Source organism: Heloderma suspectum, chromosome 3, assembly GCF_057233095.1.
Source record: "Heloderma suspectum isolate Gila_16-S chromosome 3, 16-S_ref, whole genome shotgun sequence".
Classification (NCBI taxonomy): Eukaryota; Metazoa; Chordata; class Lepidosauria; order Squamata; family Helodermatidae; genus Heloderma; species Heloderma suspectum.
In genome coordinates, this window is record NC_139460.1 from 51615304 (window position 1) to 51631593 (window position 16290).

Sequence of the window (16290 nt, forward strand, 5' to 3'; positions counted from 1 at the left end):
TCTAGGCACCGCTTAACTGTAAATTCCTTTGAATCTTTCGAGTAAGAAAACATCACTAAATCTCTAGAGGGAGACATTAAGGAATAGACAAGTTTTAAACTAAATGTTTATTTGATGTAATCAAAACACCACAAGTTAGCGTTTCCCACCAACACGAGGAGCAGAAACTTTCACAGGCTTCACAATTTTTTGCTTTGGTGCAGCCTTTGTAGGTGCCTGTAAATAGAAAACAAGATACCAATGAAAATATGCTACTTATTATCAAGCTGTCATTGTAAACTTGGATAATGGTTCTGAAAGCATGAGATGAACTTCCCTAGGGAGAATATAAAGTTGAATGGGAAAAGGCAAGCTCCTTCCTGCTTTCTCAGTGTCTCAACAGGGCTATGAGGAAGAGCACCCCACACTTTCATCTCCTTCCCAGCCACTTGAGCACACAGAAGAATGTTTGCTACACCCCTTGAACTCGCAAGCCTTTGAGAATAAAGTAAAGTTCTTTCACTTTAACAACTTTTGCACTTGTCTTGGTGTGTCTAACATATTTGAAGTGCCAAATTAAGGAAGTCACATATAGCCTACTCCTATCAATGTTTACTTAGAACAGAGTCCCACTGAGTGCAATGAAAACCAGCATGTAATGGCTAGAATTCTGGGCTTAGAATCCCTATTCCTGTCATGAAGCTCTGTGGATGACCTTGGGCCAGTCACTCTTGAAGCCTAACATACCTTGCACAATTGGCCAAAGAATAAAGTTTGATAGCCCCTGGGGAAAGGGTGGGATACAAAATAATAATAAATATGTGAGACTGTGCATGCGATTTTCCAAGCTAATCTGAATGGGTATTTATGCAGGGGACTATTACAAAGCATACAGAAAATGCTGAATGTAAGGGCTACAACTGATTAAAAAAAATATGGGAAAAATAAAAAGCACACCCAATTTCTCATATTTTAGTCAATTTTTGGTGGACATTACCTTTGTTGTTGAGGGTACAGTTTTCTTAGTTGCCTGCTTAGCCTTCTTTGCTTCCTTGGCAGCCCTGTAAGTGACAAGAATGGATCTATGTTTCTTCCTTTAACATTCCAGAATGGATGAAAAACTAGGCTTATTCTACACTTAGAGAAGAACTAGGTGTAGAATGGACTGGACTATTTCAGACTGAAGGTAGGTAATCACATTTTGAATGTTCCCCTGCAAATGGAAAACACACGGCTGGCAAAGTGCTGGGATAGGAACTCTGTCTCAGTTGTGCTTAGTTATCTCTTTACAGGGAGGTGGTTGTTGCTTTTTTAAATGTGGAGGAGCATTGAAATCTGGAACTCTTTATCTAGCACTCTGAAGATGTGCAGTCCATTCTATACGTGTTCTCTTGCATGTGAAGACCAGGTCAAAGTTAGCAGTTGGCATTTATTTGTAGCTTTTTATCCAAGCCACAATTAAGAATTAAAATAAGCATTACAATATCATATTACTGTTACATTTGACACCTTGTGTGTGGTTTTGAAGCACAATTTTTCAGTTACAAATGTATTTTTTAACAAGAAGTTCACAAATGTGCTTGCCATGGTGAACATCATGACTCCCAGTCAATTCTCCTGATCATGGGCCTAGAGACCATCCCGCAGTGATGTTGAACTTTTGCAGCTGTGCTTCAAGTATTTCAGTACACATTATCTCCAACTCTTTGGGCTAGTTTGTATGGCAAATGTACATTGGAAGCACTCCCAGGCTTCTTGAAACTAGTGTGATATGGATGAGCTCTGGCCCTCTCTCTTGAACTTGGGGGAGGGAATCAGGATAATTCAGGGTGAAACTGGAGAGAAGACACCACAGTTGGGGGATGGGCAGGATCCTGGCTATCACAAGTTTTACCAAGGCCAGCCAAAATCTGTAGATCTCATATTAAACTCAGTATTAAAAATGTACACTCAGTCAACTGTCCCTTGTTTACATTCAGCCAATGATCACAATACGACTAGGAAATCATGCAATTCCTGTAAAGACAAAACAAAAAAAAGGAAAATGCGGTAATTACTCACCTAATGGCCTGTTCCCTTTGGGCCTTACGCACTTCAGGCTTCTGATTTCTTTTGGCCATTATTTCAGCCAAAGAGGCACCTGTGATCGCCCTATGGCCCTTTACAGCACGGCGCGTACGTTTCTTTTGCACTTCTTCCTGAATGAAAAAAAGAATGCTGAAAAAATGTATCCACATTGCAGCAACAGGAAATGATGTGTTGAGTGGATCTTTGTCTTAAACTTCTGAAGTCCATACACTACTCTTTCGTGTAATTACTGATTAAGAATTCTTTCCATTATTTCGCTGACATCTTCTCTTTGACCTATTGAAAAAAGGCTAACCTATGTGGAACACTCATCTGTTTCCTATCCCTATTAAGCCTATTTTGAAAGCCATCTCTAAAACTTTATTTTTAAAGTTGCTAATATATTATTTCTGATCACTTTAGGTTGAACTAGATCAATTACCTATCTTAAATCTCCACTATTTCAGAGTTCACTGTGAAACTTGCACAAACACCATCCTCACCTCCTATATCTATCGCCCACATTATGTGTATGAGAAATGAATCTCATATGAATAAATATACGCCATCTCAAAAGCCATTTTCTAGATTTAGAGCTTTCTCTGCCAGAGTTAAATAGCCACTGCTGTATCATCTGAATATTACTTCATACAAAATAAGGAGTTTGTCAAAGGCTGGCGATGCATGTGCTGATCCCAGTTGTAAATCGGGTGAATGCATAAAAGACCACAAGTAACAAGGTCAACTTAATTTTAGATGTTGAAGATTCTTTTTCTCCAGCTTTTAGGTTACAATCCTATATCCACTCACCACTCAGTGGGACTTGCTTCTGTGTAGACAAGTATGGAATTGTGCTGTAAAGCACTTTTTCCATTGCCTTTTCCTTTAGCTAACCACAAACAATTGGCTACATGTGGTAAATTGTGTTTCTTAAAGAACTCTCTACTGCGGACACAAACTATGCTCTTTCCCAACCTGGTGTTCTCCAAATGTGTTGGACTGCAACTCCCATCATTCCTAGCCAGAATTGAATTGGCCATGCCAGCTAGAAATGATTGAAGTTTCAATCCAACACATTTAGCAGGTAGCAGGAGCCACTTCAATCACTATGCCAGCCTCATTCTCTCACTTTTTAAAAGAGTGCAGTGAACACCCTTAATGCCTTCCTATTTCCATTAAAGTCAATGCTGAAACAATAATTGCATCAATACTCACGGAACAGCTTTTTAAAAAAAAACTAAGAAAGGGATTGTGAAAGGCCAGGGACACAGCCACAAACACTGTAGCCTGGCTTAACAGATCATGCTACTTCAAACTACCACACTCAGAACACTGATTCTCTAGAGCACAGGAAAAATTTAAGCAGTAAACCAAAACAGTAAGTTTTCACCTAATTCTTGCATGATCATATGTAGCAGTATAATCTTAAGTGTGTTTTCGCAGAAGCACATCCTACTCAGTTCAATGGCACTTCCTTCTTGGTAAATTTGTTTAGGATTGCAGCACAAGTATATATCAGTAGTGCACAGCCCATGGGCCTCATGCAGCCCTCAGCTACTCCCTCTATGCCCCACCCACTTTCCATCACAACCCAGCAGCTCAGCCAGCAGCTGGGAGACCAGGCAACAGATTGTTTCCCTGCTGTTATTTGCAAACCTGATGAGAACCGGGGGGGGGGGGGGGGGGAATAGATTTCACATCACCCCTCCCATGATCCTCATCACTATTGTGGTTTCCCAGCTGCTTGAGGGCCCAATGATCTTGAGCAGGATTGCTGTGGGGAGGTTAAAGCTTCTTCACCTCCCTCCCTAGTGGTCATCAAGATCGCTGTTTCCTCGCTGGTATTATTAATATTGTTGAGCATTGCTGAGGGAGGGGCAAGGTTAAAGCACCTCTCTGTGCTGCACCAGCCAGAGTGTGTGTACTTGCTGCCCACTGCCATATGCAGCCCTTGGGAGCGAAAAAGTTGCCCAGGCCTGGTATATATGATCACTTTTCAATTTCAGAAACTCAACACACAAGCTGAAATGCACTTACCGACTGTCCTTTCTTGTGCTTCCGCCTGTATAGAACAGTCCAGTTGATTTGACGGGGGTTTCTCTTGGAGAGGAATGCAGACTCACATTTTGCATTCAAAAACTGAAAAACCTGGAACATTAAACCCATTTAAAAAGTATTTAATTTACAACCCACACAATACTATTTACCTATGGCTTCATGACAAACAAGGTTTATCAAAGCCTTCTAGAGACCTGAAGATAAGGGCCATACTGGATTAGACCAGGAGTCCATCTAGTCCAGCATTCTCTTCAACCAGCTGCCCACAGAAAACCCACAAGCAGGACTTGAATGAAACTGCACCCTCCCACTAAAGTTCCCCAGCAACTAGCGTACATAGGCATACTGCCTCTGATACTGGAGGTAGTATGTAGCCATCAGGACTAGTAGCCATCGATACCCTTATCCTCCAGGAATTTGTCCAATCCCCTTTTAAAGCCATCCAAAGTGATGTCCATCACTACATCTCATGGAAGTGTTCCTCCTTTTATGTCCTGAATCTCCCACTAATCAGCTTAATGGGATGACCCCAGGTTCCAGTAACATAGTGAGATAGCTGTTAATGGGGCAGTCTGTAGGTCAAATTTCATTTTAGCAATGACTTAACTAAATAAGTTTTATGAGAAGCTATTGTCTCAGCCCTGCTGAGAAATAAACAAATGCAGTATATGATGCCACTATATATTATTTCTGCTATTCAAGTGTTTCCTCCTAAACCTATTGCTTAAGACACTCCCTCATCAACACTTCAACTATACAAATAATACCATATGCAGTAGTAAAGTCACACCTTTATCTGGACTAGTGGCCCCAACAGAATCATAGAATCAAAAGGTCTTCTAGTCCAACCTCCTGCAGATTCAGGAAATCTGCTGCTACAGCGTCCCACATAGATGGCCATCCAATCTCTACTTAAAATCCCCTCAAGAAAGATACCATCTTCTGAGACCATCTGTTTCACTGTTAAACAGCTCATACCATCAGTAAATTCTTTCTAGCGTTTAGGAGAAATGCAGTTTCTTGCAATTCGAACTCACTGGTTTGGGTAATAATCCTAGCACTCTGCCGTTCCCAGATAGTCCACACAACAGAATGAAAAGGAGCATTTCAGTTGAATCCGATTTCACTCTATACGTAAAGTTACCAGACCCACGCCTTTAAAACCCATCCACTGCCGTCTTCCCGTACGAGCTTGTCAGTTAAACAAGTTTTCGGGTCAACGCGAAACAGTCATAAGACGCAAGGCACTATAAAGAACTCGGGGCGCCGGTGACTCGCTAAGCCCAGCTCTATTCTCCACATTTGTGCCTCGGCCCGCCCTTCGTTGCGCTTTACCTTGCCGTCTGTACGCGCATAGCGCCGTCCGTGGCCCGGGTAGATCTTGTACCCGCTGAAGCTGCACAACTCGACCCTGCATTGCGAGAAAGGGAGCGCGGGAAACAAGAAAGGTTTAGCCAGACGAGGACAGCCCAGCCCAGCCCAGCAACCCGGAGGATGGCATCGGATTAGAGCCCGACCCCGGTTCTTACTTCATAATGGCGGCCGCAGGAGCTCCCACACAGGCAACTCCAGCGGCGAAAAGAAAGAGAGGTTCATGGGAAACCGGATTCTATACGCGCGCGGGGCACGATGGGAACACCCGCTGTGCCGATGCATGATGGGAAGCGCCGCTTTTCCTCGGGCACCTCGTTTGTTCCTAAAATGCGTAAAAATCACTGCTCGTGACGCCAGGGCGCCCTAACATCCTCGGGCTTTCATGTACAATCTCTCTAAAACGTTTTTTTCTTCAAGTGGCACCGACCATCCAATCAGCGTTCAGCGCCCGCACCGTTGCCTAGCGTTGCGAGCAAGCGGGAAGTATGGCGGCCACCGCAGCGGCGGCTTCGGGGGCGTCCGCGAGGAAGACTGAGACGGCCAAGCCACCCATGGGCGGTACGGAAGACCCGGGGAGGGGGTCTCAGTAGGTGTCGTCCCACGAAGGGATGGCGGGGAGTTGTAGACAAATTGGGGTGGTTGGATAACGGATATTAGGATATTTATCTTTGACTGTTATGGGGGTGCCGCGCGGGGTTTTATGGGCGTTGTAGTCTGTATTGCAATGCATCCGGCTGATGTCCTCAATTAATGTCAGGGTTGGACTATAAATCCCAGAGGGCCCTGCGGATGCCCCTTTCCTTTCCTTTCCTTTCCTTTCCTTTCCTTTCGGGGAGTGGGCATAATGCATTTCAACTGTCCTGGGCAGTTTGGAAAGGAGCCGAAGGTTCTGTTGTCCTTTCAGTGGTGCTAACATCTAGTGAAAAGAAAGCGAGTCCACTTTGTCTCCAAACCTTTCTTCCTCTGCGACCTCCCTCTATACATGCACATAAAATGGATGTCTAATGGCAGGTGCCGTCGGCCATTTAAGTACATACGACCGTGGTTTGGGGGCACTGCTATCATTCGTTCCAAGTGTCGAGCTAGTATTTTGAAATGATTTCTCGTACTAGTTATCAATGTTTGGTTAAGAGTGGGAGAGAGGTTCTGTGGCAAGGACTTTGCTAACCCTCAGAATCTTGAATTACATTGTTGTTCAGTCGTGTCCGACTCTTCGTGACCCCATGGACCATAGCACGCCAGGCCTTCCTGTCCTCCGCTCTCTCCTGGAGCGTACTCAAGTTCATATTCATTGCATCGGTGATGCTATCTAGCCATCTCATCCTCTGCCATCCCCTTCTCCTTTTGCCTTCAGTCTTTCCCAGCATCAGGGTCTTTTCCAGGGAGTTTTTTCTTCACATTAGGTGGCCAAAATATTTGAGCTTCAGTTTCAGTATATCTGTCCTTCCGATGAGCAGTCAGGGTTGATTTCCTTTAGATTTGACCTCCTTGCAGTCCAGGGGACTCGTAAGAGTCTTCTCCAGCACCACAGTTCGAAAGCATCGATTCTTTGGCGCTCAGCCTTCCTTATAGTCCAGCTGTCACAGCCATACATTACTACTGGGAAAACCATAGCTTTGATTAGACGGACCTTTGTCGGCAAGGTGATGTCTCTGCTTCTTACGATGCTGACTAGGTTTGCCATAGCTTTCCTCCCAAGGAGCAAGCGTCTTTTAATTTCATGGCTACAGTCACCGTCTGCGGTGATCTTGGAGCCCAAGAAAGTAAAATCTGTCACTGCTTCCATTTTTCCCCTTCTATATGCCAGGAAGTGATAGGGCCAGATGCCATGATCTTAGTTTTTTTAATGTTGAGTTTCAAACCAGCTTTTGCTCTCTCCACTTTCACCCTCAACAAGAGGCTCTTTAGATCCTCTTCGCTTTCTGCCATTAGGGTAGTATCACCTGCGTATCTGAGGTTGTTGATAATTCTCCCGGCAATCTTAATTCCGACCTATGATTCATCCAACCCGGCATTTCTCATGATGTACTCTGCATATAAGTTAAATAAGCAGGGCGACAATATGCAGCCTTGTCGTACTCCTTTCCCAATTTTGAAGCAATCAGTTGTTCCATGTCCGGTTCTTACTGTTGCTTCTTTACCCTCGTACAGGTTTCTCAGGAGACAGGTAAAGTGGTCCGGTACTCCCATCTCTTTAAGAATTTGCCACAGTTAGGTCCCTGCCTTGTTTGTCCTTTATCATGCCCATCTTTGCACAAAACATTCCCTTGAGATCTCCGATATTCTTGAAAAGATCTCTAGTCTTTCCCATTTTATTGTTTTCCTCCATTTCTTTTCATTGTTCATTGATGAAGGCCTTCTTGTCTCTCCTTGCTATTCTCTGGAACTCTGCATTCAGTTGGATATATCTTCCCCTTTCTCCCTTGCTTTTCGCTTCCCTTCTTTCGTGAGCTACTTGTAAAGCCTCATCAGACAGCCACTTTGCTTTCTTGCATTTCTTTTTCTTTGGGATGGATTGAGTTGCTGCCTCCTGAACAATGTTACGGACTTCTGTCCATAGTTCCTCAGCCACTCTGTCTATCAGGTCTAATCCCTTAAATCTATTCATCACCTCCACTGTATATTCATAAGAGATATGATTTAGGTCATGCCTGAATGGTTTAGTGGTTTTCCCTACGCGATTTTAACTCCAGCCCTGGATTCATCAAGCCCAGGACGTCGCATGGTGTGTTCTGCATACAGGTTCAATAGGTAGGGTGAGAGTATACAACCCTGCCATACTCCTTTCCCAATCTTAAACCAGTCCGTTGTTCAGTGGTCTGTTCTTACTGTTGCTACTTGGTCGTTATACAGATTCTTCAGGAAGCAGACAAGATGACTTGGTATCCCCATACCAACAAGAACTTGCCACAGTTTGTTACGATCCACACAGTCAAAGGCTTTAGAGTAGTCAATAAAACAGAAATAGATGTTTTTCTGAAACTCCCTGGCTTTCTCCATGATCCAGCAGATATTGGCAATTTGGTCTCTAGTTCCTCTGCCTTTTCTAAACCCAGCTTGTACATCTGGCAATTCTTGTTCCATGAATTGCTGGAGTCTACCTTGCAAGATCTTGAGCATTACCTTACTGGCATGTGACATAAGTGCCACTGTTCGATAGTTTGAACATTCTTTAGTGTTTCCCTTTTTTGGTATGGGGATATAAGTTGATTTTTTCCAATCTGGTGGCCATTCTTGTGTTTTCCAAATTTGCTGGCATATGGCATGCATCACCTTGACAGCATCATCTTGCAAGGTTTTAAATATTTCAGCTGGGATACCGTCGTCTCCTGCTGCCTTGTTATTAGCAATGCTTCTTAAGGCCCATTCAACCTCACTCTTCAGGATGTCTGGCTCTAACTCACTGACCACACCGTCAAATCTATCCCCGATATTATTATCCTTCCTATACAGATATTCCATATATTCATGCCACCTATTCTTGATCTCTTCTGCTTCTGTTAGGTCCTTGCCTTCTTTGTTGTTGATCATACCTATTTTTGCCTGGAATTTACCTCCAATGTTTCTAATTTTCTGGAAAAGGTCTCTTGTCCTTCATGTTCTATTATGTTCTTCTGCTTCCGTGCATTGCTTGTTTAAAAATAATTCCTTATCTCTTCTGACTAACCTCTGGAATTTTGCATTTAATTGGGCATATCTCCCCCTATCACTGTTGCCTTTTGTTTTCCTTCTTTCTTGGGCTGCTTCCAGTGTCTCAGCAGACAGCCATCTTGCCTTCTTGATTTTCTTTTTGTTTGGGACGTTTTTTGTTGCCGCCTCCTGAACAATGTTGCGAACTTCTGTCCATAGTTCTTCCAGGACCCTATCTACTAAATCTAGTCCCTTAAATCTATTCTTCACCTCCACTGCATATTCATTAGGAATATTAGTGATATCTATTAGTGATAGCTCATATCTAACTGATCTGTGGGTCTTCTTCCCTATTTTCTCTTTAGTCTGATTCTAAATTGTGCAATAAGAAGTTCGTGATCTGAACTGCAGTCAGCTCTAGGTCTTGTTTTTACCAACTGCATAGATGTCCACCACCTTTGGCTACAAAGGATGTAGTCAATCTGATTTCGGTGTTGACCATCTGGTGAAGTCCATGTACAAAGTCATCTCTTAGGTTGTTGAAAGGGAGTGTTTGTTATGCACAGTGAGTTGTCTTGGCAAAATTCTATCAGCCTATGCCCCGCTTCTCCCAGACCATGCTTGCCTGTAATTCCAGGTGTCATTTGACTACCCACCTTAGCATTCCAGTGTCCTGTAATGAAAATAACATCTTTTTTTGGCGTACTATCCAGTAGGTGCTGCAGATCCTCATAGAACTGATCTATTTCTGCTTTTTCAGCATCTGTGGTTGGGGCGTACATTTGGATCACTGTGCTGTTAAATGGCTTACCCTGAATTTGAATTGAGATCATTCTATCATTTTTTGGATTGTATCCAAGCACTGCTTTAGCCACTTTATTATTAATTATGAAGGCTACTCCATTTCTAGGGCTGCATTGTACAACAAAAAGATACCAACAGCAGAAACTATAATAGTTATAGGATCTATTTTATTATCATGCGGATTCCTGATGGATATTGAACATGTCACTCCTCTTCCGGGGCGGGGAGTTAGAAGCAAAGTGAAACAATTTAAAGCAAACCTTTAGTTTGATTTATCCCCTTCCAGATTCTGCCAAAGCAGATGTACCTTTCAGAAAAGCAGCCAGATGAATATGAAGCAGGTCATCCGCAACCAAACCCTTTAAGGGCGCAATCCTATGCATGTTTAGACAGGAAAAATGTCCTACAACTCCCAGTATTCCCCAGCCAGCCATGCTAGCTGGAGAATGCTGGGAGTTGTAGGACTTTTTCTGTCTAAACATGCATAGGATTGCACCCCAAGTGGTGGAGTTTGGGAGAGAGTATGTGGCTGCAGGGAGGGGAGAGATGTTTATTGGTTCTGTTTTTCAGTGGCTAGTGTGAGAACACTTATTGTAGCAGTTTTCTTTAGCTTTAATCTTAGCCTTTTGGATAATCAGATAATGGAAAAAAAATTATCTTCATCAAACTTTCCTTTAAACACAAAGGAATAAATTGGGTGGGAATTCACAACAACTTTCTAGACTGGAATATTTTGACATTAGTGCTAAATATGCTGTTTGTTATGGATGTTCACTTAAATCTTATCCCAAACACAAAGTATTTAAATTTACCAAGTCTGTGCAACTTTCCTCCTGAATTTGGTATGTTTATTCCTTTTTAATTTTTGTTCTCATAGGTTCTTTAATTAATTGGTCAGGCCAGGGTTTACAAAAATTGGGGCCAACACTATCCTGTGATGCTGATACACATACTTTGATTTTGGATAAAAACCAATTAATTAAATTGGAACACCTGGAGACCTGCAAGAACCTGATGCAGGTTAGTTGAATATGTCTATGATTCAAACATGCTATGCTTATTAGATTATCCTTGTTTTACAGTTGCAGGAAAAGATATTATTATTATTATTAATATTATTATTAATGTATTATATTTCTATACCACCTCATAGCCGAAGCTGTCTGGGCAGTTTACAGAAGTTAAAACATTAAATGCAATATAAAAAGTTTAAAAGCCATTTACATAAAATCACACAGACATTATATACAAACAACTTATAACTAAAAACAACTTTGTGCAGTCAGTCATAACTAAAGACACATCCAGGACCAATTAAAACTCACCATGTGCTGCTAAGTGCCTGGAAAAAAGATAGGTCTTAACCTGGTGCTGAAAAGATAACAATGTTGGCACCAGGTGGACCTCATCTGGAGCTCGTTCTTGAAAAACATTAATTCTGTCTACATGCTTTCTCCGTTGATCAAAGGGAGTTGCTCCCTGTAACTACGGCAGCATGAAAATGCATGCCTGGTTGCCATGTTACCTCCCATCTGATGATCCCACAAGGGTACCTTTGAATTGACCAATCCAGAACCTCAGCAGTAAATTTGGTCCAATCCTCAAGCATTCCCACCTCCTAGACAAGTCAACAAGTTCCGATACTATGTGGATGATCTTAACAATATATTTTATTTTGAATACTAGTAGCTAATTATCTTCTTACTGCTATGGCCCTGTATAGCCAGCTAGATGTCAATCAGTCAAGGGGCAAGGAACCTTCCTGAGCTTTCTTTTCATTACCCAGAGTCAAACTATTGTTCTCTTTGTTTTGACCAATCCTGGGTCCAGCCTCTGACCCATCAAGTCCTTTGTACCCTTTTTTAAAAACCTTATAACTGCCCTTGAGTTCAGGCAGCAATTTCTCATTCTTTTGCTTGGGCATCCCCTGTGCTGGTGGGTCTCAGAGCTAAAAATAACTTGGGGTCCATTTGGCTTCTACTATTGTTCCTCATGAGTCTTTCCTAGCATGATTCTCTGCTCCACTCTGTCCACAGGGCCAGTGTTCCCTGCTTTCCTACTGAACTACCATGTTGCCATATTTGCCTAAAAATATCCATTTGCCTTTTGTAACAGAGAGAAAGCTTTACCCTTTGGTAATGCACCCATTGAGTCTAGAGCCAGGTTCCTGCACCTTGTGTTTGAATCACTGTCCTTAATTGTGTCCTGAGTTTCTGGAAAATATAGAAACAGCCTTCATTTGACTGTCAAGTGAAATCAAGACCTTATGTAATCATTGCTGGGTTGTGCGCTGTTGATAAATAAGGCCATTTGTTATTGTTTTGTTACATTGTAGTTGTCGGTAGCCAACAATCGGTTGGTGCGGATGATGGGTGTAGCAAAGCTGACTCAGCTTCGAGTATTAAACTTGCCTCACAACAGTATTGGTTATGTAGAGGGATTGAAGGATCTGGTGCACTTGGAATGGCTGAACCTGGCAGCAAATAACTTAAAGGTAAACTTTCCTAACAATTTGTTTATCCTAGAATGTGATAGTAACAAGGTAATTAGTAAATTCTTGTGCTAGATCTAACCTGCTCCTACTTAAGATAATGAATAGGGTTCATGCAATTTAGGAAGCTCCCTTATGGCCCCTAAACTGAGTCTGGAGGGCCATAGGATAGTTTGGGTTCCTGGATCCAAGGTCGGAGACAGTGCAGAGTAGGAATACCATGGAGGCAAGATTGCCTCCACCACTCTTCCTGCTCTGTATTGGATGGTCGTAAGCCCCATAGGATTGCGTTCTTAATGTCTAGGGAATAGAAGTAAATGTTTGGAAATGCAGTGTTGGATGAATAGTTATAGAATTTCTAGTCTCAAGTAGTGGTAAAAATTGTGAACTATTTATAGTTCTTTGTACAATTTATGATTGGAGAATTAGTAATGTGTATAGCCCTGCCTACATCATGCTTCACAGAATCCGTTTTTGTAGTGCAGTGTACAGTCACTCTTCTGAATCTCTGCTTTAACAATTGTTATCTATAGAATAATTCCTGAAAATTATTTTAAATAATAATTATTTAAAATTATTACCCCAGGTGCATACTTTATGAAAACGTTATACCAGAATGGGTTGTCTATGCAATTTGTGAATTGAATCTGTGTAGGACTTCAATCTTGGGACTGTGCATCATCTGTAAGCAAGTTTTTACTCCTGCAGATGAATTGTATTCAAGTATATACCACAGCAAAAATACCTACAGGCATCATTCTATAATTCTGAACTGATCTATGGAGTCAGTAATAGGTTGGATGAGGACTAATAAATTGAAGCTTAATCCAGACAAGAGAGAAGACAGATTTTGGCTATGGTGACACATGCCTTGCTTAGATCACAACTGGCTTACTGCAATACACTATAAGTGGGGCTGCCCTTGAAAAGCATCCAGAAACTTCAGCTTGTTCAAAATGTGGCACTAGAATGCTGACTGGAGCCAAGAATCAGGAGTATGTTACTCCACTGCTGAAACAATTGCATTGGCTCTCTGTTTGTTTCAGGCCCAATATGAAATGTTGTTTTTGACCTTTAAAGCACTATGCAGTTCAGGACCAGAATATCTGGATGATTGCTTCCGCCCTTGTAAGTCTGCCCACACATCCTCTCAGTTCTGTACTCACACTGAATGGGAATCAGGGGAAGGGCCTCTTCTGTTGCCATGCCTAGATTCTAAAACTCCCTTCCCATGGAGATCCCCTTCACTCCCTCTTTGTTGGTCTTCTGCTGTAGCATGGAACCCTTGAAAGGCCTGACTTTATCGCCTGGTCTGTGGTGTGCTTACAATATTTTATCACTACTGTCTTAACTGTTTTTAATCTCTTGGTCTGCTGTTCTGTTTATTGTGGTTTTTAATTTTATTGTATTGTATTTTTTTGTTAAGTCACCTTGATGTTTTATAATGAAAAGTAAGGTTTAAATATTTTAAATACAGATGTTGATACCAAATGTTAGGCTTGAATTAGCCCATAATTTTTTCTCCAACTAGACAAAAGTCTCAGTCTTTATTGTTGCAAATGGAAATCCTATCAATTGTTTCAAAATGAGAGGTTGTCTTGATTTCTGGAGGTACTCTATAACATTCTGATACTATCTATGTATCGCTTTTTGTTTCCTTCCCTATATATCTGGTGACTCCATATTTGTCCCATTTCTTCTTCCATCTCTATTACACTATTCCTGCTTTAAAAATTCTACATTATTTAAGGACACAATCCTATGTAGGTTTAGACAGAAAAAAGCCCTACAACTTCCAGGATTCCCCAGCCAGCTGTGCTGGGGATGGCTGGGGAATGCTGGGAGTTGTAGGACTTTTTTCTGTCTAAACCTACATAGGATTGCATCCTACCTCAAAGAAGAGGTGGGCAGAATTCGGCTTCCAGGATCTATTTTTGTTTTTTATTAGAACCTCAAGGCCCACCAGTTGGAGTCAGCTGCAAAGTAGTGGCTCAGGGGAAACATACAGTAGAATTAAGGAACAGGTTGCCGTTGAGCACATGGCTCAGACTAAAAATTTATTTCCAGTATCAGAACTGAGCTTGCAGTCCTTCCACACAAAAAACCACTCCTTGTTTCTCCCCACCACCTTCTTGATTTTGGCAGCCTAATTTAGAAAGGAGAGATTCTTTGTTGCTGCTTTTAAACAGCTGGGAATCAGAAAAATTTGTGCATCTACTGCAGAACACCCAAAGATCTTCTAGTAGATCCGATCTACCTTCTGTCCATCCCCTGTCTTAAAGTAACACAACCAGAATAAAGTCTACAGTCTATCATATAATTTGTTCCAGTAACTAAATTCCATTTTTCGGGTGGCAGATTTTTGTTTTGCAGTGTGGAATTTATACCATCTAGTGGGTTATCTTATGCTAGCAGAAAAATTACAAGACTTGACATTGTTCTGTTTGTGGTCGCCAAGCTGCTAGAAGAACAAGCGGCACAAGCAAGGCCTAGCCTAATGAAGTTGGAATGCCTTGCACAAGAAGGATCAAGGGTAGTCGATTTGACACTTGCGCAAGGATGAAAATGGGGTTTTCACTAGCGGTAGAAACGTGATACTTGTGGAATGCCATGATTGGATACAACCCATTACTGTACTTCTGTGCTAGTTTAAGATGGTGTTAAATTTGGCAAGCAAGATATATAGGTGATACAATCTTGCTCTATAGATGGTTCCTTCCGAAACGCACACATAATACTTGCATTAAGTTTCGTACTGAAAAATGTCTTCTCTTCCTGTAGACTATAGACCAGATCAATGGCTGTACATCTCTTCAACATCTTGATTTGTCAGACAACAATATATCCCAAATAGGAGATATTGCCAAGCTTTTATCTCTAAAGGTGAATGTTTGATTGTTGTGGATTGGATTATTTTCTTTGATGAGATAGCTATTCTTCATTAAAACTACAATCCTATACACATTTACCTTGGAGTAAGTCCAATTGAACTCAGTGGGACTTTCTTCTGAGGAGACATTACTATGATTGTACTCTTAAGGGAGCAATTCTATGGCTGCTAGAGAGTGGCTGGACGGCCATAGGATATGTTGTTTCCCAAGAACCGACCTCCCCACACTTCTGCGCTGCCTCAGAGGCAGTGCGGAACAGCCCCATCCTCCGTGCTCACAAGAGGAGCATGGAGTGGCCAAAAAGGGGCGTGGCTGGGGGCATTCCGGGGTGGGGAGGGCGGAACTGCCTGTGCGATACATCCTATGTGTCGTACAGCAGCCACCTTCCCCGTTCCGTGCTCCTGCGGCTAGACAACCGCAATTGGCTGTCTAGCCAAAAATGCAGGGCAGGAGGAGCACGGAGGGAATGATCCCCTCCATGCTTCTCTTGCCCTGCTTTGGATAGGCGGGTTGCCTCCAAGTTCGGAGATGGCTGCCTATCTCGATAGGATTGCACCCTTAAGCTCTTTCAGTTGTAATGCTGGATTTCCTAGCTACGAATACTTTTGAAACATTAGTTGGATCATAAGTATATAAGAAGAGCTGGATCGGACCAAGTGTCCATCTGGTCCAACATTCTGTTTGCGCAGTGACAAACCAGCTGCCTATGGAAACCCAAAAGTAGAGCATGAATGCAATAGCACCATCCCACTCGTGTTCCCCAGCAACTGCTATATATAGGCGTACTGCCTCTGATATTGGAGGTTGCATAGAGCCGTCATGACAAGTAGCCATTGATAATAATGCATAATAACGATAGAATAGGATTTGTTAATCATGAAGTCAACTTGGCTCATTGACTTCAATGGCGCTAAAGTGTGACAGAAATCCTTTCGATCTAACCCATTGCATTTCACTTAAAACATATAGAAATGTTTCAGTGTAGGAAGTATCAAT

At 42.1% G+C, this 16290-nt stretch overlaps 2 protein-coding genes across 4 annotated transcripts in view; one reads left to right on the forward strand and one right to left on the reverse strand.

The window, feature by feature from the left end:
* Positions 1 to 92: 92 nt before the first annotated feature.
* Positions 93 to 5686, reverse strand: RPL24 (ribosomal protein L24). Its single transcript, XM_084843270.1, has 6 exons — positions 5634 to 5686; positions 5440 to 5515; positions 4084 to 4194; positions 2041 to 2177; positions 977 to 1040; positions 93 to 216 (listed from the first exon to the last, which is right to left on the reverse strand). The coding sequence occupies exons 1-6, from the start codon at positions 5636 to 5638 to the stop codon at positions 136 to 138; spliced, it is 474 nt and encodes a 157-aa protein (XP_084699396.1). The 5' UTR covers positions 5639 to 5686; the 3' UTR covers positions 93 to 135.
* A 29-nt stretch (positions 5687 to 5715) lies between these two features.
* Positions 5716 to 16290, forward strand: part of CEP97 (centrosomal protein 97) — a 33104-nt gene continuing 22529 nt past the window's right edge. Inside the window, exons 1-4 of one of the 3 annotated variants that reach the window (XM_084843222.1) lie at positions 5716 to 6036; positions 10790 to 10932; positions 12248 to 12406; positions 15185 to 15286. In XM_084843222.1, coding sequence (XP_084699348.1) covers positions 5964 to 6036; positions 10790 to 10932; positions 12248 to 12406; positions 15185 to 15286 — 477 coding nt within the window. In that variant the 5' untranslated portion in view covers positions 5716 to 5963. Of the gene's footprint in view, positions 6037 to 6167; positions 6365 to 10789; positions 10933 to 12247; positions 12407 to 15184; positions 15287 to 16290 lie in introns of those variants that run through there. The other 2 variants (XM_084843224.1, XM_084843221.1) reach the window with 2 other exon arrangements.

Bases quoted from the DNA above. Each gene is read 5' to 3' on its own strand.
- RPL24 (XM_084843270.1), bottom strand. The intron at 4,195-5,439 runs GTAAAGCGCAAC...TTAATGTTCCAG, and splicing joins ATGCGCGTACAGACGGCAAG to GTTTTTCAGTTTTTGAATGC. The intron at 1,041-2,040 runs GTGAGTAATTAC...TGTCACTTACAG, and splicing joins CAAAGGGAACAGGCCATTAG to GGCTGCCAAGGAAGCAAAGA.